At 33.7% G+C, this 21,561-nt stretch overlaps 3 protein-coding genes across 4 annotated transcripts in view; 2 read left to right on the top strand and 1 right to left on the bottom strand.

The window, feature by feature from the left end:
* The window catches only part of LOC126749242 (A disintegrin and metalloproteinase with thrombospondin motifs 9-like), a gene marked incomplete at its 5' end in the record, with an annotated part of 163,779 nt that extends 162,634 nt beyond the window's left edge, over positions 1 to 1,145 (top strand). The window contains one exon of the mRNA XM_050458947.1: positions 93 to 1,145. Within this exon, the coding sequence (XP_050314904.1) occupies positions 93 to 185 (93 nt within the window). The remainder of the gene's footprint in view (positions 1 to 92) is intronic.
* Positions 1,146 to 2,906: 1,761 nt separating this feature from the next.
* Positions 2,907 to 21,561, bottom strand: part of LOC126748106 (alpha-tocopherol transfer protein-like) — a 33,996-nt gene continuing 15,341 nt past the window's right edge. Inside the window, exons 1-2 of one of the 2 annotated variants that reach the window (XR_007664633.1) lie at positions 13,548 to 20,453; positions 2,907 to 3,143 (exon numbers count right to left, since the gene is read on the bottom strand). Coding sequence is in view for 1 of the 2 variants with exons in the window: in XM_050457116.1 (XP_050313073.1) it covers positions 2,992 to 3,143 (152 nt within the window). In the remaining variant the exon portion in view is untranslated. Of the gene's footprint in view, positions 3,144 to 13,547; positions 20,454 to 21,561 lie in introns of those variants that run through there. The other variant, XM_050457116.1, reaches the window with a different exon arrangement.
* On the top strand, positions 9,200 to 10,046 carry LOC126748137 (uncharacterized). The gene has a single exon (XM_050457165.1). It carries the CDS (start codon positions 9,256 to 9,258, stop codon positions 9,871 to 9,873), a length of 618 nt encoding a protein of 205 aa, XP_050313122.1. The 5' UTR covers positions 9,200 to 9,255; the 3' UTR covers positions 9,874 to 10,046.

The raw sequence follows: 21,561 nt of genomic DNA, 5'->3' as shown, positions 1-21,561 counted from the left end.
TTTATAGCATTTTTTCAGTCAGTTTCTTAGTTAATCGCTTTAAATTTGCAAAATAAGCATATTAACCTTAATAAATATATTTTTATTTTTAGTCTGACGTGCAAATAGAGGGCAAATGCGGAGGTTACTGCGGCGAATGCGTGCCCGATCCCACTTACGGAGGCCTCAAAGTCGAAATCACTTAAGTCGCCAAGGAAATCGAAGAAATTTGATTAAAAACCTAAATGAAGAAAATTGTTCCTAAGTACAGGCACAATAAACTTGAAAGAGAATCTTTGCATTTTTTAGGAAAAGAATTTGAAAAATCTTGTTTTATGACTGAATTAAGTGTAAGAGTACTGCCTACAAAATCATCCATTCATCATGCATTCATTGTGTAATTTTAGTGTAAGCATCTTAGTTACCAAAATGCTTCTTTTCATAAGAATAATTTGACGAAACGACTTCAGACAAATCGAGCGATCATTTTTTGGTGTTTGTGTCGGTGTCCTATTTGCTATATTAGCAACACTATTTTCTTATTATTGTAATAAAATCCCAAGTATTATTATATAAGTGTTAAAAGTGCCTTTGTATATTCTATTCTGTGATTTTTATTTTTTTTTTAATAATTTGGGGACCTACTAGTAATTAAATAATCTCCAGAAAAATGGTATTATATTGTTTAAAACAAAAAAAAAACAACTGCCAAGCAACAAATAGTTATTTTATGTACAAAAAACGTCTCATATTGAGATGGCTTTTTTATTAGGTTTAATATACAGGGTGTGTCCTACATTCTGGGGTCTTCCAACCATGACAGCTCGTCTCGTTTATAGATTTTTAAGGGTTTTTCGTTGCCATATTTATTAATTTTTATTTTCCTGTTCTTCGATCACGTCTGTATAATCTTTTCTTTAATTAGAACTAATTAATGTATACTACGTACTAATTAAAAGTTGTACTGCCACTTGTGTAAATAAATGTCAGATATTTATTAAAATTAATTTAGGAAGCGACCGTTTAATTTGAATTTTTTTTTTGTTGTTCTTGAACGGTTTTTGAGTAGCTGCCAGTTTAGGGCGGCTTTTTTGCATTTTTTATTGTATTTGTAAAGACTGTTTAAACTAATAAGAGTGCTATAAATAAACCAAGTTTAAATGAATTTTGTCGAGTTTTATTTGTGGTTTTAAACTTTTCGTTCTGGCAGGTGTAATCGACCATTTGGGGCAATTAACGTTTCCTAATCGCCGTGGTACTTTTTTTAGAAAGTTTATTGGTTAATTTAGATTTTTCAATGCTGATAATATATCATTGAAGTCAAAGTAAACCTTCTTTAACGTAATATAAAAAACCTTTTATATCGTAAATTTTCTTTAACTGCTCTAACATGCTTTACGTCTATTAAGGCATCCCCATCCTTTTTGGTGCATTATGATCATAATATTTTTTGCGATATTTTGAGAACCATATTGTTAATCTTCCATAACAAATATTTTCTCTAAGGCTAGATTATGGACATAATTTCCAATAGTTTTATACTAGGACATCTATGTACTCTTTTTCCTATAACTTACTACAAATATAATAAACATTTTATTCGAGGGAGAAGTGCTGCCTATTTACTTTCTCAAATAGAGAGGGACATTGTGCCCATATGGATAGTGCTAGTGGACTCTATTTTATTTATTTATTATCTCGAAGGACCACATGAATCAATTTATTTTATAAATTAAACAAACTTGTACAAAACAAAATATATTTTTATGAATGGGAAATTTATGAAATTTGTTTTTGACAAATTACGCACTGGTGCGTAAAAAGACTTTTTTACTGAATACAATAGGCTTTTACGTTTTATTGCGTTATATGTTGGCGATTCTATATTGTAATCTTAAAATGTTTAATATGCTGTGTTTTGCATAATGAAAATTAAAGCGTTATTGTAATAAAAAATAAAATATCAACTCTGATAAAAATATAATAAAAAATCAGGAATAAAACTCTTATAAACAAACTTAACAATATATCATTTTTTAAATAAAAGGCTCAAATTAACCGCCTTCTTTTGCTAAACAAAAACTTAACCTATCGTAAAAGCTATTTCGCACATCCAAAAGAGTTTCAGGTAAAATGGAATTGGCACATTCGACAATTTTATTTCGCAACTCCTCTAAATTTGTTGGCCTACTAAATTCATGCTTACAAATGGTCTGCTTAAGGTAACCCCACAGATAAAAGTCATTTGGAGACAAATCTGGAGATCTAGGAGGCCACTTAATATCGCCAGTCCCACTAATAAGGCGGTTAGGTAACCACATTTAAAACCGTTTTTGCACAAGGAATCGGTTTTTGAACTCCCGGTTCAAAAAATAAAAACGAAAAATTCCGCCGCCTGCAAGCCGCAACCAAGCGGTGTTGCCATTATTTTGGCTAATACGTATCTCACTATAGCACGATCTGTATACGAAACATGTATGTATTCTGTATCTACCTTACTTTATAACTAAAAATTAATTTTATTACCAAGCAATTTTAGGGAGAAGCATTATATTATTACAGGTTTTTTTTCTCAGCAAAAACTTAAGAACGAATAAATTTAATTATTTCCTTAATATAAACGCCGATTAAGATTTACACCGATTATGAATAGGTGAACAAAATATTATGGCAGAATCGGAATAAATTAGTATGTGTGTGTTCTTCTGATATATGCACACGCCTATTCCAATCTGTTTTTAAATTTCTTTATCTAGGTTCATTTTGAATTGGATCAACACATCTTATTCAAATCCAATATCTTCGCTCCTTCACATTGGAAATTTGAAATTTCGATTCTCATACCAACAGTTTATTTACACACATTTGTGGTGTCACATTAACTGGCCTCCCAGAATACAAAGAATACTTTGATTAAAGCGAAGCTCTTCTTTCAAAAAATTTTCAATATTTATTAGCAAATGGTTAAAATAAAAACATTTAAACAAACTGTCGTTATATAGTAATAATTAATCAATCCACTTCCAGCTTTTTAAACGTGCCCTCCATCCCGAAGAAATCGCCGGCATTTTTCGGTTTTCCTGGACGTCTTGCCTCGTTTACAGTTTGACTCTTTTCGTATGCGAAATATTCCGCGTTGTCGTTAATTTCTTTTTTGATTTTTTCTAAAAAAAAAAATAATACTTTAACTTTAGTCAATTCGGTTAAATATTGTAGCTCTCGATAATAAAGACAAATATTTTAAGATATCAATGACTTGGATCAGACAAATAGAGCCTAAGTTATAAAAGTCTAAAAAAATATTTAATAAATTTGCGGGTTTCAGGGAGACAAATAAAATGTACCTAGTTCAAATGACTTAAATATAGGGAAATTACAGCTCGAGTCATGAAACTCAGAAATTACGGTCCATAGGGATCTGAAAATGAATAGGTGTTAAATAAAAAGTGAGATCTAGATACTCCCTGCATAAGAAAAACACATAAAAATGACCATCAAACTACAACCTTTCAGGAAGTTAGTTAAAACACGTATTTTAGGTGTAATTCAGAGATATAATGGTAAAATGGTCTAAGTGCTTGTGTGTAAATTTGTTGAAAGAACAGCCTTTTTCCATTTAAAAAGTATATTTTCGATATAAATAAGATGCTTGAACTATTATAGGCTAGAGGTTAGCATTTTTAGAAAAAACCCTCTTTTATATTATTGAAGGTTTCTTCCAGAAGTATACATCCGAGTTCATTCATCTATAGAGACTAAATATTTCCATTAATTTCAGATAAAATTTGATATGCCTTGTTTTATGTAAAAAAAAAACGAGACCTTCATGCCTCAAGATTTTCATGGCTCAATTCATAAAAAAATAAGAAATCCAATTATTTTATCAGGTTTAAATCAATTAGTAAGTGTATAAATTATTACAAGTCTACAATAGCGGCTAAATAATAATAATAATAATAATAATTCGTTTATTAGGAATTATTATTATTAGGAAAAATACAGAAATTTCAATGCAATATGTCCTAAAAGGCTCCTCAGACACCTTACAATAGAAGTGTTGTAAGGCACTGCTTAAGCCCAAACACAAATAAATTAAAACTTTTACATTTTTAAATATTTAGAATCTAAGGTAATCATTACAAAATAAGGTAGAGTAACAAAATTGAAATAAACATAATTAAAAATAAATGCAAAATACAAAAATACATAATGGCCAAAGCAAACACATAATTTAAAATCGTAGAACCATAAAATACTTAGAATAAATTTAAAATGTAAAACAGAAATACAGAGATATATAATAGAAACACAAAGCAAAAACAGCAAACAAAAACACAAGAAATCAAAAAAAAAAATACAATTTGTTTAAGTCGTTTCTTAAAGTTCAACAGCGAAGTGTTTGAAAATGATGGTGAAAATAAATATTTCTTTTCGATGTCTGATCTTCGCAATGGTCGATTATAAGCATCAACTCTAAATTCAAGTTTCTCAAAAAGATATCCTGGTTTTTTTGTTTTAAGAATTTTAAAGCAAAATGTATTCATGTGTAGTTTTCTACGATTGTACATGTTAAGCCATTTTGATTTACGTAAAAACGGTGAAATGTGTTCGTGTCTACGGACGCCATAAATTAAACGTAAACATGAATTTTGTACTTTTTGAATCCTTCTAGATTCAAAGCTATCAAGACAAGGCCCATAAATAACATCACAGTGATTGAAATGGCTTAGCACTAACGAATCACATAGCAATAATTTAATATCTTTTTGTAAAAAATGACGACTAGAATAAATAAGACGGAGAGTTGAATAAGCTTTTTTCAATTTTGAAGTTATATGTTCCCGAAACCGCAAATCGCTATCTATTTCCAATCCCAAACTCTTGGCATGTTTTACACAAGGCATATTCACATTGTCAATTTTAAGACTTAGGCGCTCCAGGGCAACTTTTTTTGACACTTCGTTACCAAAAATAATAAAATTTGATTTGGCAGGATTAATTTTTAAATTATGATCAGCAGAGGTTTGACAAACTCTCTGAAGGTCAAGGTTTATATTCTCGTTAGCAATGTCGACTTCACTTATATTAAAAGAATAGTAGCGCTGAGTATCATCAGCGTAAAGATGGTAATTGCAAAACTGAAGACTGTCAATAAAATTACAAGTATAAATTGTATAAAGGAGAGGACCCAATATGCTTCCTTGTGGTACCCCAGCAATAACTTGAAGACAGTCAGAAAGCTTGTCCCGATACATAACCTGCTGTGATCTATTTGCAAGGTATGATCTAATAAGCCGTGCAGATGACATACTAAAACCAATGTAATGCAAAATTGATATGAGAATATGATGATTTACCATATCAAAAGCCTTACTATAGTCCAATAGGATTAAAGCACTTGTTTTCCTGTCATTATCCGACTTAATCAGATCATCTGTAACAGCTGCCATTGCGGAGGAGCAGCCAAATCCTGGGCGAAAACCAGATTGCTTTGAAGGAATGATATCAAACTCACCAATTGCTCTCACTTGACCCTCAAGTACCTTTTCGAAGATCTTCGACAGGGCCGGAAGAATGCTTATAGAACGCAAATGATTAAATTCAGTTGGTTCATTAACTTTAGGTAAGGGAATTACATATGCATGCTTCCAACGCTGTGGAAAATAGCCAATTTCAATGCAGACATTAATAATATGCGTGATGTAAGGAATAATACGAGGGCAACAAAGTTGAATTAGGTGGGCATTCATTTGATCAGACCCAAAAGCTTTGCTTTTAATGTCATATATAATTTTAGTGACTTCTGCCTCTACTACCGGTTCAAAAGTTAATCTATTTGTTATACCTTCCTTAATGTGAGTACTATAAAAGTGAATTAGATCATTATTTAACGGATGAGTAACCTGTGTTGGATTAGCAAAAAACGAATTTATATTGTTTAGGTTTTCAGTTAAATGTTTAGGAATTCTATTATTGTTCTTTGATCTTGTTAAATTAAGTTTCTGCAGCTCTGCCCATTTTTCCTTCACAGTTGAAATAAAAAATTTATCCCTCAAATAAGCCCTCTTCTCAGCTCTTATAGCCCATGTTGTATAATTTCAGTAAGGCAGTGTTACGTAGGTTCTGTAGGAATTTAATATTTTCAGTTATCCATGGCGCATAATTTTGTTTATTGCTAGTTTTAAAGGTTTTTATGAGAGCATGAATATCAAAAAGGTTTAAAATAAGAGAATTCAGATATTCTAACTTATCATCCACGTTTGGCATATATAAAATTTCATCCCAAGGACATATAGACAAATCACGACTAAAATCATTTAAATTAATATTCTTTAAAGGTCTATACTTAATAGTTCTCGACTCACATGCTTCTTTTGGAGTATTTATTTCTAAATAGGTGGCAAAATGATTGAATTACAAAATATAAGATCAATTAGAGATGCAGAACGGTTAGTAATTCTAGTAGGTTCGTTTATAACTTGCGCTAATTCAAACACTTCTGCAATATTTTCCAGCTTTTTTGTATTATTAGAAGCCTGAAGCAAATTAATATTAAAGTCTCCAAGACATATAATATTTTTGTATTGAGAATAGAGGTTTGATATGCTGTTTTCAAAAAAGTTCAAGAAATCACCAATGTTACCATTTGGAGGTCTGTATATTATTCCAAGTAGATACACTAGGTTAGAATATCTAACTTCAACCCACATAAATTCAACAAATACAAAATCGCCGGAATATAGAATTTTAAATTTTATGCGTTCTCCAATATAGAGAGCAACGCCACCACCCCTACGATTATCTGTTCGATTATGTGAGATAAAAGTAAACTTGTCAATACCTATGATGTTTTTATCAAAATTTTGTGCAAGCCACGTTTCAGTCAAACCAACTATATGAAATTCCGTGTTTTGAATAAAATCTTTAAAATCAGTAAAATTTGCCACTAGGGATCGAATATTTAAATGACAAATATTAAATGCCATTGATTAAAATAAGTCATTAATAGTAAAATAAATAAAAATGAATTGACATATAACAAACAGTGTTTAAAATAAAACCACTTACACAAAAATACTAATAAAATAATTTAGGACTACCTATATAAGCCTTTCCTTGACAAGACGTAGAGTTTGTTCTTCCGGACTGCCTAGTATTTCTTGAAACTACCGTCACGGGAGAGGATAATGTTTTACTCTTAATTTCAGGTCCCCTGTTCCTTTCTTTGTGCTTCTCGTTTACTACCTCTTTTGAATTTACCTCCTTTCTAGAGGTTTGTTGAGGTATTATCTTCGGTGATGCTACGTCACTTACAGAAGAGGTTTTCGTCTGCCTTTCAGGTGTTGCAGGAGCACTGTTGTTAGGAAATTATTGTTTTTTATTTATAAAGAAGTCAGTGAACGTTTCCACGGTAGCTTCTTTCAGTTCAGTTATACTAAAAGTGTTTTCGTTCACTAGTAATTTATTTTTCAATATTTTTGCCTCGAAGTTCTTTTGGCTATTTTGAAGTATTTATAGAGGATTTTTTGATCTTGCTGCTGCTCAACTGTAAGATCGTTAGATATAGTAACACCGGTACCCTTTAGTTTGCTAAGGTTTTGAAAAATTTGTTTCGTTACAGAAAATCTAAGGAATCTTACAATTACAGGACGGGTTCGTCCCTCAGTTATGGTTCCAATTCTGTATATATTATCTATATCTTGTGAGCTGATGTTTACAAGTAAGACCTTTTTAAATGTTTCCAAAACAAGCTTTCCCAATGAGCTCCCTGCCTTCTCCTTAAGTCCAAATATTACAATCTGATTTATCTTTCCTGCTTCTTCACAACGTCTCAACCTTGCCTAGCAATTCAAATTTTCACTCTCCAACTCAGCAATTTTACCTTCCAACTCCTGTAGTATTCCCCCAGGTCCCTCTTTATCCCATTAATATCGGCCTTAATGTCAGTATTTTGTTGTTTTACTTCTAACACACATCTCGTGAGAGTCTGATTGCTAATAGACATCCTTGCGTAAGTGAGATAATATTCCGGCCAAGCCGTGATATAGTAGGTCTCTCTGCGACTGTTATCAACGACCTTGCTGTATTAGTAAAGGACACGCTCCGGGACTATTGAATAAATGGTGCGAGCAAAATTTGTTTTATTGCAATTTACGTACATAAGAAGTATCCAACACTTACAGTTTTTGGCACAAAATGATCCAAGTACACTAGGAACACTTGTTACTTAAAAAAATTGTTATTAATTAAACTAAAAACAACGAAATATTATCATTTATCAGAGAGCAAATATATAACAATGTTTATTATTTGAAACCTACTATGATTCTAAATATAAGTAAACTTTTATTTTATTTTTTTAAAATAGAGATGGATTAAAATGAAACGACTTTATTTATTAGAGATGAGTTACTAGCACACATTGCAGTCAGGATGAGAGCATTTTAGTCTGTAAACACCAGATCTGTGTGTGACGGGAATTTTATTATTAAAAGTCCTGAAACAAACATGCAACCGCTCATCGGAGTCCCTCAACTAACTCTTGGCAACCTGATGGGATATGTTTCCAAAATATGATAGGCTTCTGTACACGTCATCGGTTTTGTATATATGTGGCTTATTTAAATGTTTGTAAAGATGTTTAAAATAAAGAGAATTTATAATCTTGTCAGGATAACCATTGTTCCGAGCAATTTGAAAAATTATATTGAGTGCCTTTTTAAAATGTTTTTGAGAAAGAGGGATATTAAAAAGACGGTAAACCAATTGACAATACCAAATCTTTTAATATTCTTTCATTTTAAACGATGACCGAACCCAGTATTATCATAGGCGTTAGTTAGTATCATATATTTTTAAGGTCCAAATATCAATTATCTTTAAAGTTTTATTATTCCTTGAAATTCCAATGATAATTACGCATGCCATTTTCAGTGTTTATCAGTAGATAATGATAGGGAAAATTCATAAGTAGACTCACCAGGGTGATACTGTCTATAAAAAGAAAAGAAAATTCATAAATTATTAGTGGGACACCCTGCAATCTTTTTGCATACCTTGCAAGGTTTTACTGTTCTATACATCGTGTAATATTATAACGTTTTTGTCAATCTACTAAACCTTTATCACCTTATCGCTATGATTAAGCACGTCAATGGCAACACTTGAAACCCCCTAATTACATAAATCTTCTTTAAGATAAACTGATAATCTTAAACATTTTATTGCGCTGAATGATAAAACACAACATTTTAGTAGTGAAACGTTTCGAATGAAATGGAGCAACTTTTACCAAAAAACGCCATCTACCTGGACGAGGAAGTGAAAGCGGAATACCCCACCGTGGAAATCTCCTCTGAAGACCCCACCAGCTTAAACTTCAGACAGCACAAGAACTTACGCCCTCTATGTTACCACTGTGGCAGTCACAATCTCAGCTACGGTCAAAAGTATTTTTGGCACCGCTGTGCTAGTTTCCAGCACTTCTTTTGCTACTACTGTTTCGACCACAGTCTGAAGAGGTTTAATCACACGTGCGTCGACGGAAAACCGATTTTGGACGAGTGTAAAACGATCGAGCATCTTTTGTGCGGTAAAATCAAGTTCGAGTGTAAATGGCCCAACTGTAAAAAAATCTTCGGCGGTTCAACTTTGAGGAGTCACGAGTTGAGTTGCGAGTTGCAACCGGTGAGGGAGTGTCCGGTCTCGGGATGTTCTTGGACCGGTCGGATTGATTTGATGGAAAAGGAGCATTTCAAGGAGCACCAACAAGCGAAAATGATCTTGAGGAATGTGGTGCTGAAGGTGGAGAGCGATAGGGAGTATTATCTGTTGATACTGGATAAGTTTGTGAAGGTTACGTATGTTATTCAGGAGCTGGGGGGAGGTTTTTGAGCATCAGATTAGTTTGGAGGTGTGTAAGGAGGAGTTGAGCTATGCTAAACCGTTGGGTTAGTGACCGTTAACCATTTGTTGTTAAAGAAGATTGATGGTGGTGGTGCGGTGAAAAGTGTTAGGAAAAATGTTATTTTATTTGTATATTTTGAAAATAAATAATCTGATTAGGAGTTTTATAGTTTTCGTACAGGAGCCTGATATATATAGGTTAGATTTTCGGTTGCAATGTGGCACTAATCTGGTTTTTCAGAGTTAATGACCTGATTTGTTTTACCAGTTTTTTTTTAATAAAAATAAAAACAAAAGGCGATATGGTAATGAGTACCATGTGGCTAACTTTTTTTTAGTTTTTGAAGGTGGTAGTCAATAGTACAGTGAAAACATCTTGTCGAACGAAATTTTTAACTTTTTTTTAATTAATTCAATCGTAAAAATCAAATTTTTGAAACCGCTAACCGTTGACTCAAGAACCAAAAAACCTTTTTCAACATTAAGAGAAACACATTGACATAGTGCTCTTTTTAAACCACTTTTTATCAACTAATTCAATGGTAAAATCAAATTTTTGAAGCCAATAATTGTTTTTTTCAAAAACCAAAAAACTTTTGTAAAAACCATTGACATGGTACTCTCTTTCAGCTAATTTTCCCAACTAATTCAATGATAATATCAGATTGTCCAAACTACTAACCGTTCTCTCAAACATCATAAAACTATATGAAAATCATAATAAACCTATCGATATGGTACTCTTTTTCAGATAATTTTTCTCAACTAATTCAATGTTAAATTAAAATTTTCGGAAACCAGTAACCCTTCTTTGAAAAACCAAAAACTTTTCAAAATCAATGTTAACTCATCAACATGGTACTTCTTTTCAACTAATTTGTACCAACTAATTCAAAGGTAAAAATCAGGTTTTTGAAGGTACTAATCGTTCTCTCAAAAATATTTTTTTTTCAAAATCAACGTACACCCATCGACATGGTACTCTTTTTCAACTAATTTTTCTCAACTAATTCAATAAAAATAATAGATTTTTGAAAGCACTAACCTCAATATCGGAAAACGTTTTTTAAAGTCAATATAAACCTAAAATCGTTTTATATTGATGTTGAAAAATGGTAAAATCAGACTTTTGCAGGCACTAATCGTTCTCTCGAAAATCAACAAAACTTTTTTAAAAATAGAACCTATTTAATACTTAACATTTGCCAAAATGTTTATACAATGTTTATATTTAATACTAAACATTTAGTATTAAATAGTATTTTTTGTGCAATTTAATACTTCTAGTATTAAATTACACAAAAATGACTTTTTTCACCCAAATACCTGGAATAAGGCATCATATTATAGCTTCCAGTTATTTGTAGGTAATTTAAGCTGCTTGCCTTTAAAATGGTAATGATTTTGTTCAATAAAATATAAGCCTCACTGAAAACAAATTAAACCCACCGAAATGACTGGTATATAGGGTTCTGAAGTGATAAGACTTTATTTCGTCTAAAAATATAGTCCCAAAAGAGTTTATTGGATTTCATTTCAATGTATGAAATCAATTTTTACATTATTCCGATTAATTTATGAGCAACTTGAACTGCTTTAATCAACAGAAAGCTATTCTAGACTAGTTTAGTTTTACTCCAATTTTTATTAGAGTTCATTCAAGTGCCTGAAACCAGTTTCCTGATTATTTTATGAGCAATTTGAGTTGTTTTAACAAATATTGGAATACTTTGAAACAACTTAGAGATATATATTATATTAAGTTATATGAAGCTACTCTAAAGTAATTCAGCGTTCGTTGAACCTACTATAATATTCACAAAAAATCTATTCTTAAGTGCTTTCGATCAATCTAGATACTTGAAATGAGATTATGAGCTGCTTTTAATAAAAATTTAAAATGTTAGATATATTTATGACCTAGCTTTAAGTACAAACTATAAGTTTTATCGGATTTCTTGGGGCTGCAGTTTAAAATATTCTTGTTTCTCTGTAGTCAATTCTCTAATGTGTCCTTCAGCTATCTCGTCAATTTCTAAGAGCAAAGTCATTTTATATCATGCAAGGCAATAGTGCTGTCTAAAATCAGGCTACTTCATAAATGCTCTCAAAGGGCTTCATCGGTCAAACTCTGTTGAACTTAACAATTTTTTTCTGCAGGGCGTTTAAGTTACTTTTTTTGTGATTAATAAGAACGCGAAGGAAATATCATCCATCGCTGATTTATTTTTTGAAGTAATTTATTTTCTTAATCTACATTTTGCTTCTTAAAGGTTACCGCCCGCGCTGTTTAAAACATTTCAATAAATCTACTCTATCTTGATATTTAAAATAATTTTGAGGGTGAAATAGTTTGAACCCAAGGTGTTTGGACTGAATTCTACTCTTATACGTATCATATATTGCATAAATTAACACTAATAATCAGAACAAACAGTAATTTTTGGAGTACATAAATACAAAGTATAAAAAGTTAAGTACCTTAGTATAAAAAAAGACTTAGTTGAATAAAGACTCGCTAGGTTCTATTAGGGCCTTCTAATATTAAAATAGTTAAATTAAAAAATATATTTACTATTAAATTAAAAAAAAAGTTATTAAGCTATAATAAATACACACTCGGAAAGGCATAAGGTAAAGAAAAGAGAGAAAGTTATTCTTTATTTCCTAGCTAGGGTGGAAAATTCTATGTGGAAGATCACCTTTACTGGTGTATCGTAAAGGCCTCGTTTACAATTATTAAAATAGAAGAAGAAATCCATAAGATTTAAAACTGGTGATCTAGCCGACCAAGATACACGTCCTGATCGCCCTAGCCACTGATCTGGATAAACTCTATTTAGATGCTTTCTATAAACTAAAATGACAAGGAGCGCTGTCATACATAAACCACATATTCGTGCTTATTTGTAATGGAAGATCTTCCAGTCGAATAGGAATTGAAACTGAACTGGCTGGCTGGTTGGTATTATTGCATGAGAATTTTCGTCTACATAAATGTTAAGATTATGCGAGTTAATCGGCTCCATCTCTTCGAAATCTTGCGAAGTTTGTCCGAAAATAATATTAACGAAGTAAATCCATTGTCGTGGTTAAACATTCTTAACAACCATGTACAAAGTTTTATCCTTACGTTGTAATCATTCGCGCTTAAACCATGTACGTTTTGCAGGTGGGACCTCCACTATGTAGACCGATATTTGGAGCAAAACTACCTAAATCCAAATTATTTTCACTCCTCAAAACTTGACTCTACATCTTGCCAATCCGTACGTTAAATGCATATCAGAATATTTTAAAACGATTAACTTTTAACAAATGAACCTTTTTTGTTGTGGAAATGCAAGAAAATAAGATTTATACGTCAGTTGTTGTATACAAGGTATTACAAAAAAGTTATGATAAGTTATTTACCGAAATAGTGCTCTAAGTGGCGCGCTCTAGAAGTGCTATAAAAAATAACGGACTCTTGTTTTTCAGACTAGAAAACCTGCCTCTAAATAGAATTGTAATTTTGACACCCTGTATCTTGCAAACTGTCAACTTTTGGACTAAGGTATGTGTTGGAGAAATATAAAAATAGTGGACTGTATCTTTAATTAATTAATGCATAAAAAATTAAGACGACGGCCAAGACAACCCCAAAATAATTTGTGGCTCACCTTGCTGTCGCTTCTGTTCAGGACTGCTCCTCCAGGTTCACCTCCAAATATTTGCTGGGTTTGACGGTGTGCCGGCACTTATAATTTTTGGAATTCACTCGCGTGTCTTTATATATCGAGAGCGACTTATTTGGTCAGTAGTTTATATACCAATGCTAATGCTGCCAGTTCCCATCAATCAGGAACGATGCAGTACTGGACTAGAGGTGCGTGCGACTCTTCTCGGTCAAAATTAAGGTTGTCTTACATTTGACGCGATAAAAAGCCGCGAATAATAATTTAGCAAAAAAAAAACTAAAGAAATTGTAGAATACAACTTTAGATATTAACAACGATCAGTACCACGACGAAGCAAAGCTCATGTTAAATATAATTATATGAATATTGACAATAAAAAAAGAATAAAAATAAATAAAGAAATGAGTCTTCCGATTTGACGGAACATACCGCCCACCTAAAATGTCCCACATTTTAAGTAAAAAAAAAAAAAAAGAGCAAAAATAATAAAAAAAAGCATGAATTCTAACGCGAAATATAAATTTTCCGCAGGAAAGACTAATTGTTCGGTAATGAACATAACTTCGAGACAGGACGGCGCAGTATCCCCTTATGCGTCTTTACCGCTACAACACGCGTAATGCCATCCCTGCCTGGAAAACATTCTATTACACGACCCAACAACCACGAAAGGGGTGGAGCATTATCCTCCTTTAATAATACCAACGAATCAATTTCAATGGCTTTACCTGTATCATACCACTTCGACCTCTGATTAAGGGTGTGTAAATATTCATTATGCCACCTCTTCCAAAAATCCTGGTGGATACGTTGAATAAGTTGCCAGCGCGAAAGACGACCCAATTTAATCTCTGTTAGGTCGGATTCAACGAAGGTATTTAAAGGTTCCAAATTCAAAAAATGACTTGGGGTCAGAGGGTTTAAGTCATTAGGGTCGCTACTTAATGAACAGAGAGGACGAGAATTTAGGATTGCCTCTATTGAGGTCAAGACAGTATTAAACTCCTCATAGGTGAGGATGTGCGAACCAACTACGCGATGTAGATGGCCCTTTACGGCCTTAATTCCAGCTTCCCAAATTCCACCAAAATTTGGGGCTGAAGGGGGGTTGAAATGCCACACTATGCCTTCGTGGATCGATGCATTACGCATATTTTGCATCAACTCTTTTGACGCACCCACAAAATTCGTCCCACAATCGCTAAACATGTCTGTGACACGACCTCGGCGAGAAACAAAGCGCCTTAATGCGGCCAGAAAGGCATCGCTTGATAGCTCTGTAACCAGTTCCAGGTGAAGAGCCTTTGTGCACAAGCAGACAAAAAGGCAAATATAAGCCTTACAAGTTTTGCTGCCACGATGCTTGCCCATAGTGATTAAGTATGGCCCTCCAAAATCCACACCACTTTTGGTGAAACATTTTACTTGATTTACTCTGAAGGACGGTAAATCACCCATAAGAGGAATTTGTGATGAAGGGTTACACCTAAAGCAACGCATGCAGGAAGACAAAACCTTTTTAATAATTCTTCTTGAAGAAGGAATCCAAAAGCGTTGACTGAGTAGGAATTGGGTAGTTTGTAAACCAGGGTGCATATATTTAATGTGAGTTTGTTCAATAATTAGAAAGGTAATTCGATGATCACGGGGTAATAGACAGGGGTGTTTATGATTATAAGAAAGAGAAGCGTGCTTCAATCGTCCGCCCACCCTGAGAACACCATCCTTGTCTAAAAAAGGAGAGAGCTTCCGAATATATTTCGGTAATATTGTTAGATTAGGATTGGATTTCGAAAGTTCTGCCATTTCTTGAGCAAATGAAACTTTCTGAACTTCTCGGATTAAAAGTAAGAGAGCTCTATCCAATTCTGCCAATGTTACATGACCTTTATTGTCAACGAGTTTTGGAGCCTTTACATATGCACAGAAACGTAAAACATATGCAACAATACGAATAATTTTGGATAAAGAGGAGAATCTTGAGATAAAATTATTCCATAAGTCAACCACTGGAGTTGAGGCTAATAATACAATCTTCCTTTTTTCAAGGTCCATATTATCGTCAGTTGTGTAAGGATCGTTAACCCATTTAGTGAGACAGGATGTTAGAAAACCGGGTCCGGTCCACCATTTTTCGAGGTGAAGTAACTCGGAGGGAAGAAGACCTCTGGTTGCAGAGTCAGCAGGATTATTTTCCGACCTAACATGAGCCCAGCAATCCGCAGATAATTTTTCCTGAGTATACGATACGCGGTTACTTACAAAAGTAGTCCATTTATGGGGAGAAGACTTTATCCAGCTTAAAGCTACGGTGGAATCAGTCCATGCAAACAATGACGAAATATTTATAGAATCGGCAAACGCTTCTTTAACTGAAGACATTAAATCTGCCAATAAGACAGCCGAGCACAACTCTAGCCTTGGAATCGAGATTGTCTTAAGAGGAGCTACTCTACTCTTAGAACATAGCAAATACGTCTGAACGTTATCATCATAAGTAATTATGCGAAAATAGACCACAGCTGCATACGCCTTTTCCGAACTATCGCAGAAGCCGTGCATCTCACACAATTTCATCTGGGAAGGGATAATCTTTCGAGGTAATAAAAGGCTCGATAGGGTAGAAATACCTTCTTTAAATAAAGACCAGTATTCTTTAATAGAGTTAGGAGCAGGTTGGTCCCAGTCTAGTCCAGATGACCATAATTGTTGAATAATTATTTTCAAAGAGACAGTAACAGGGGAAAGAAATCCTAAAGGGTCAAAAATACGAGCCAAATCAGATAAAATGTTTCTTTTTGTACATGGTTTTACTATAGATTCTATTTTAAAGACAAAAGAATCACTAAGAGGATTCCATTGCAAGCCTAAAATCTTGACTATGGAATCAGTCTCTTTATCAAAGGAAAGGGGGTTCAACTGTGTCAAAGAGGTGTCTAAATGAGATATTAATAAAGGCGTATTACTCGCCCATTTTCGCAATTCAAAGCCACCAAGAGAAAGCAACGAAATTAGTTCTTGCTGAAGGGCAAGAGCTGATTCGATAGAATCAGTACCGCTAACTACGTCATCCACGAATATTTCATTCTCTAAGACTTCAGATGCCCTAGGAAATTTAAACTTATAATCCCTAGCAAGTTGAGTGAGAGTTCTAATAGCTTGGTATGGTGAAGAAGCTACACCGTAGGTTACGGTATTCAGTTGATAGTCTCTCACACGATCAGACTTTGAAAACCTCCATAAAATTCTTTGAAAATTTCTACAGGGTTGATCTATGAGAATTTGTCGAAACATCTGCTTAATATCAGCAGTGAAAGCAACAGCATGGATGCGAAACTTTAACAGCAAGTGAAATATATCCTGTTGAAGCTTGGGGCCGACTAACAAAGTGTCATTGAGAGAAATATTATTTGCAGCCTTCGCGGAGGCGTCGAAAACAACACGAAGTTTTGTGGTTGAACTTTCCGGACGAAGAATACAGTGATGGGGTATATAATAAGAGTTTTTTATATCTATATTTGAGGGTAGGATTTCCATATGTCCAGTGTCAAGAAAAACCTGCATAAAAGCGCGATATTCATCATGGAGCTCGGGATTAGACTCCAGACGCCGCTCAAGAGAATAAAATCTGCGCAGAGCAATATCTCGAGTATTTTCAAAAACTGGCAGTTCCAAATTTTTGAAAGGAAGTTGAAGGACATATCTTCCTGAGGAATTTCGAGTATGTGTCCTCTGGAAAAATTCCTCTGCAGCAACTTCATCAGGGGAATGAACATGGTAATTAGGGACTTGTTCCAGCTGCCAAAACCTTTTAACAATATCTAGAAGAGTGGAGCTGACAGTAGCGCAAAGGCTATTAGGGGTTGAACGAGAAATAGAGTCCTGGTAAGACACACGACCCATAATTATCCACCCTAGTTGAGTATTTAGAGCAACAGGTTTATTAATCGATTGCGATATTTGACCTTCTTTAACAAGAAAACCAAAAACATCACCTCCAACCAACATGTCAATAGGACCCGAAACATTAAAACTTTCATCTGCCAGCTCGAGATGAGAAAACTGAGTGAAGCAATCTGTGGGTAAATCTGAAGAGGGAAGGTTTTCGCATATTTTTGGAATTATGGCAAAATCTAGAGAAAATTTGGGATTTGTAAAACATTTAGGCGTGAAGGTGCATGTGACTTCATGAGAGACATTTGAGACAGTGTCACCTAAACCTTTAACAAACAGGGAAAGAGGTCGTTTGACTAAGCCCAAACGTTTACATAATTTGTTTGTAATAAAATTCACTTGACTTGCGCTGTCCAATAAGATTCGCGCATTGATAAATTGACCCTGGGAATCCAGAACCCGAATCTGTGCCGTGGCCAATAAAACAGAGCTTTCAGTATTTTTGTGTGGTTTGATATTGGTCAAGGCAACAGGTTGAGATCTGTACTCACAGTTTGTAGAAGATTCCTGCTCAACGGCAGGTGGCTGAGAAGCTTCAAAGGAGTCATGGTGCAAAAGGGTATGATGAGGCTTGGAGCATTTTTCGCAGCGGCGACGAGATGAGCAATTAAACGAGTTATGTTTTAAACCTAAGCAATTGGTGCACCATTTATTAGTTTTTGCAATTTTATATCTTTCGTGGGAATTTTTACTTAAGAATTCTGAACATTTATAAATTGAGTGATTATTTTTGTGGCAAAAGTAACATGACGCAGCACTAACAACAAAAGTTCTCTTTAGCATTGCTGTTTGTTTTATATATTTAGAAGTACTAGGCTTTACATCTTTAAAAGAGCTTGAGACGGTATCTAATGCGATACACTGCTTCTTAAGAAAGTCTAATAAAATTTCAAAATGCTTGTGTTTATTTTGAATTTCGTCTAGAGATTTACCACACTCAAGTTCGAACCTCGTGGCTGTGCTTGAATCAAGGCGATCAAATAGCATGTAAAATAAAACGAAATCCCATTGTGAGACAGGGTGACCCATATTTTCAATTGCAGTTAAGTGTTCAGTAAATGTATCTAATAGAGTTTGAAGAGATTTTGCATCATGCTCATCAGAAAGCTTCACAGTCTTTTCAATCTCACGCCAGTGACTAACCGAAATTAATCGATTATTTTCATATCTACCCTTCAATGTATTATAAGCTATGTTATAATTATTATCAGTTAAAGGAGTACACTGAACAATGCTTAGTGGGGGTCCTTCTAAGGAATTTAAAAGATATGTAAATTTTTCTACATTGGAAAGACTTGAATTATTGTGAATAATAGAATCATAGAGGTCAATAAACGTCTTCCAATTTTTTATAGTGCCATTAAATTTTTTAAGTTCCAGCTTAGGTAATTTAACATGACTGGGGGTTGCCCTTTCTGCCCCTTGCTCAGTATTATCAAATAATTCAGCGCAAGTTGCTTGGATTGAATAAAAATTTTCATCAAAATGTTTTCGAATAGCCTGTTGATTCGTTAAATCATCATCATCACCCTGAGCGACAATATTTAAAATGGAGGCGTGATGATTATTGAATTCAGTAACAATCCCTTCAAGGTGTTTGACCCGAATTTTTAACTGTGTATGAAGGCGTACATTATTAATGGCATTATCAGCAACTACTTTGATTTCTTCTAAGCGGCTAACAGCACTATCGCGTTGAGCAATAAGGCCTCTTAGCTTTTTATCAGCCATATTAACGTGAGCGAAAGAAGAAAAATTAAATTTGGATTTAAATATTTTAATCCGAGATAAAGCAATACTGAGCAAAAAACAAAGTTTTAGACAAAATGAGAAAGGGGTTTTATTATTTTTCTTATTTTGATTAAACAGTAAAAAATGCTTAATGAGGTGAAATTAACCAAGCTACTTATACCTATTGATATAGAGCTATAAACTCAGAGATTCAAAAAAAATGGATTTATTTTTGTATATTTATTTTATACGTTAAGCGTGAAGGGTATAGTTGATTAAATTAGTTATAAAATTGTTCACGCAAGAGCAGAGATATAGAGAGATCAAGAGATATTAAGAGCATTAAAGAGAAGGAGAGATGGATGAGACCATATAAAGGAAATTGTTTTGATACACTAAATTGCAACAAATTTCTGAAAAGGTATAGCAAATAGAGAGAAACTGTCACAATATATAATCAAAACAATTGAGGGAGTTATGCGAGATATTATGAGTAATATTACAAATAATAACATATATAAGAGGAGAGAGGCAAATATCGCCTATGAGTATCACAAAGAGAGAAAGAGAGAGAGAAGATTTGGCAAACCAGGGGGTTTAATATTTGGGGGTAATAAGATTAATTACCAAATCTTTTACCAAAAAGTCAATAAAAAAATTTATTATTTTATTAGCAATATTATTGTAAAGTAATATTACTAGACAAGCCAACAACGAAAACCAAATTATAAGTCCGGGCGTAGAGAGGAAATAATATTAAGTAAAGCCACCGAAACCGAGTTGATTTACTATTCCACTCTGTAAAAATATAATAAGAGACGGACGAGGGACCAGCGGCGCTGCAACTGACGCGATATGCAATTATCGACGCGTTGAGACGCTAAATGTGAGAAGAGAGATAGATAGACGGTACTGTCCGATTGACTCGAGAATGGAATTTCTATAATTAACCAAAATTTTAAACAATTTTAACATGAGGTTTACCAATATAGCAATACCGAATAATAATTTTGTATGCTCTTACACGTTTTGGATGTAATTTTTTGCTGAAATGTAGGTATGCAATCAAAATCCTAAATCCAAATCCGCGATCGAAGTGACCAAAAAATGTTGGAGAAATATAAAAATAGTGGACTGTATCTTTAATTAATTAATGCATAAAAAATTAAGACGACGGCCAAGACAACCCCAAAATAATTTGTGGCTCACCTTGCTGTCGCTTCTGTTCAGGACTGCTCCTCCAGGTTCACCTCCAAATATTTGCTGGGTTTGACGGTGTGCCGGCACTTATAATTTTTGGAATTCACTCGCGTGTCTTTATATATCGAGAGCGACTTATTTGGTCAGTAGTTTATATACCAATGCTAATGCTGCCAGTTCCCATCAATCAGGAACGATGCAGTACTGGACTAGAGGTGCGTGCGACTCTTCTCGGTCAAAATTAAGGTTGTCTTACATTTGACGCGATAAAAAGCCGCGAATAATAATTTAGCAAAAAAAAAACTAAAGAAATTGTAGAATACAACTTTAGATATTAACAACGATCAGTACCACGACGAAGCAAAGCTCATGTTAAATATAATTATATGAATATTGACAATAAAAAAAGAATAAAAATAAATAAAGAAATGAGTCTTCCGATTTGACGGAACAGTATGTTTGCGTCAATTCACATATTTTGGTCTGTAGTATCTCCAGTTTCAAGATTTCCTAACCATTTGCAGATACCCTATATATACAGGTTGGCAAATAGAAGACTACACATAGGCATTATAAATGACAACACCGCTTCTTGATTAGTTTCTGGTTAATAAGCGGCGCGGCGGATTCCGATCGTCTGAATTGCTTTTTTCGGAACAGCACAATAAGCAGATCTCATTTTGCTGTGTGATTGCATACTGCACTGTTGAGTATTAAAGCGATATTTTAATTTTTACAAATATATATTATTATGGCTGTTAATACTTCTTCCAAAAATATTCAGTTAATTAAATGGTTTTATGGAGGCAATTCGGCAGTACAATGCAGGAATTTATTCCCAGTAAATTTTGAAAATAGACCGATTCCTTGTGCTAAAACTATTTTCAATGTCCTGTCAAATTTTGAGACATCTTTTTGCCTCTAAGAACTTAGAAATTGTCACATCACAGCTCAATAACTACCTATTTAAAGGGTCCACGAGGTCCACGAGGCGGGAAAAAATGGTTTGTAGTGCTTTAGTTTTGGATTCAACACGATCGAGTAGAAGTGTTTGAGAGGAACTGGGTATGCACCATAAAACTATGACGAGTATTTGGAAAAAAACATGAAT

This window comes from Anthonomus grandis, chromosome 2 (assembly GCF_022605725.1).
Source record: "Anthonomus grandis grandis chromosome 2, icAntGran1.3, whole genome shotgun sequence".
Classification (NCBI taxonomy): Eukaryota; Metazoa; Arthropoda; class Insecta; order Coleoptera; family Curculionidae; genus Anthonomus; species Anthonomus grandis.
This window is presented reverse-complemented; position numbering and strand designations above follow the sequence as displayed.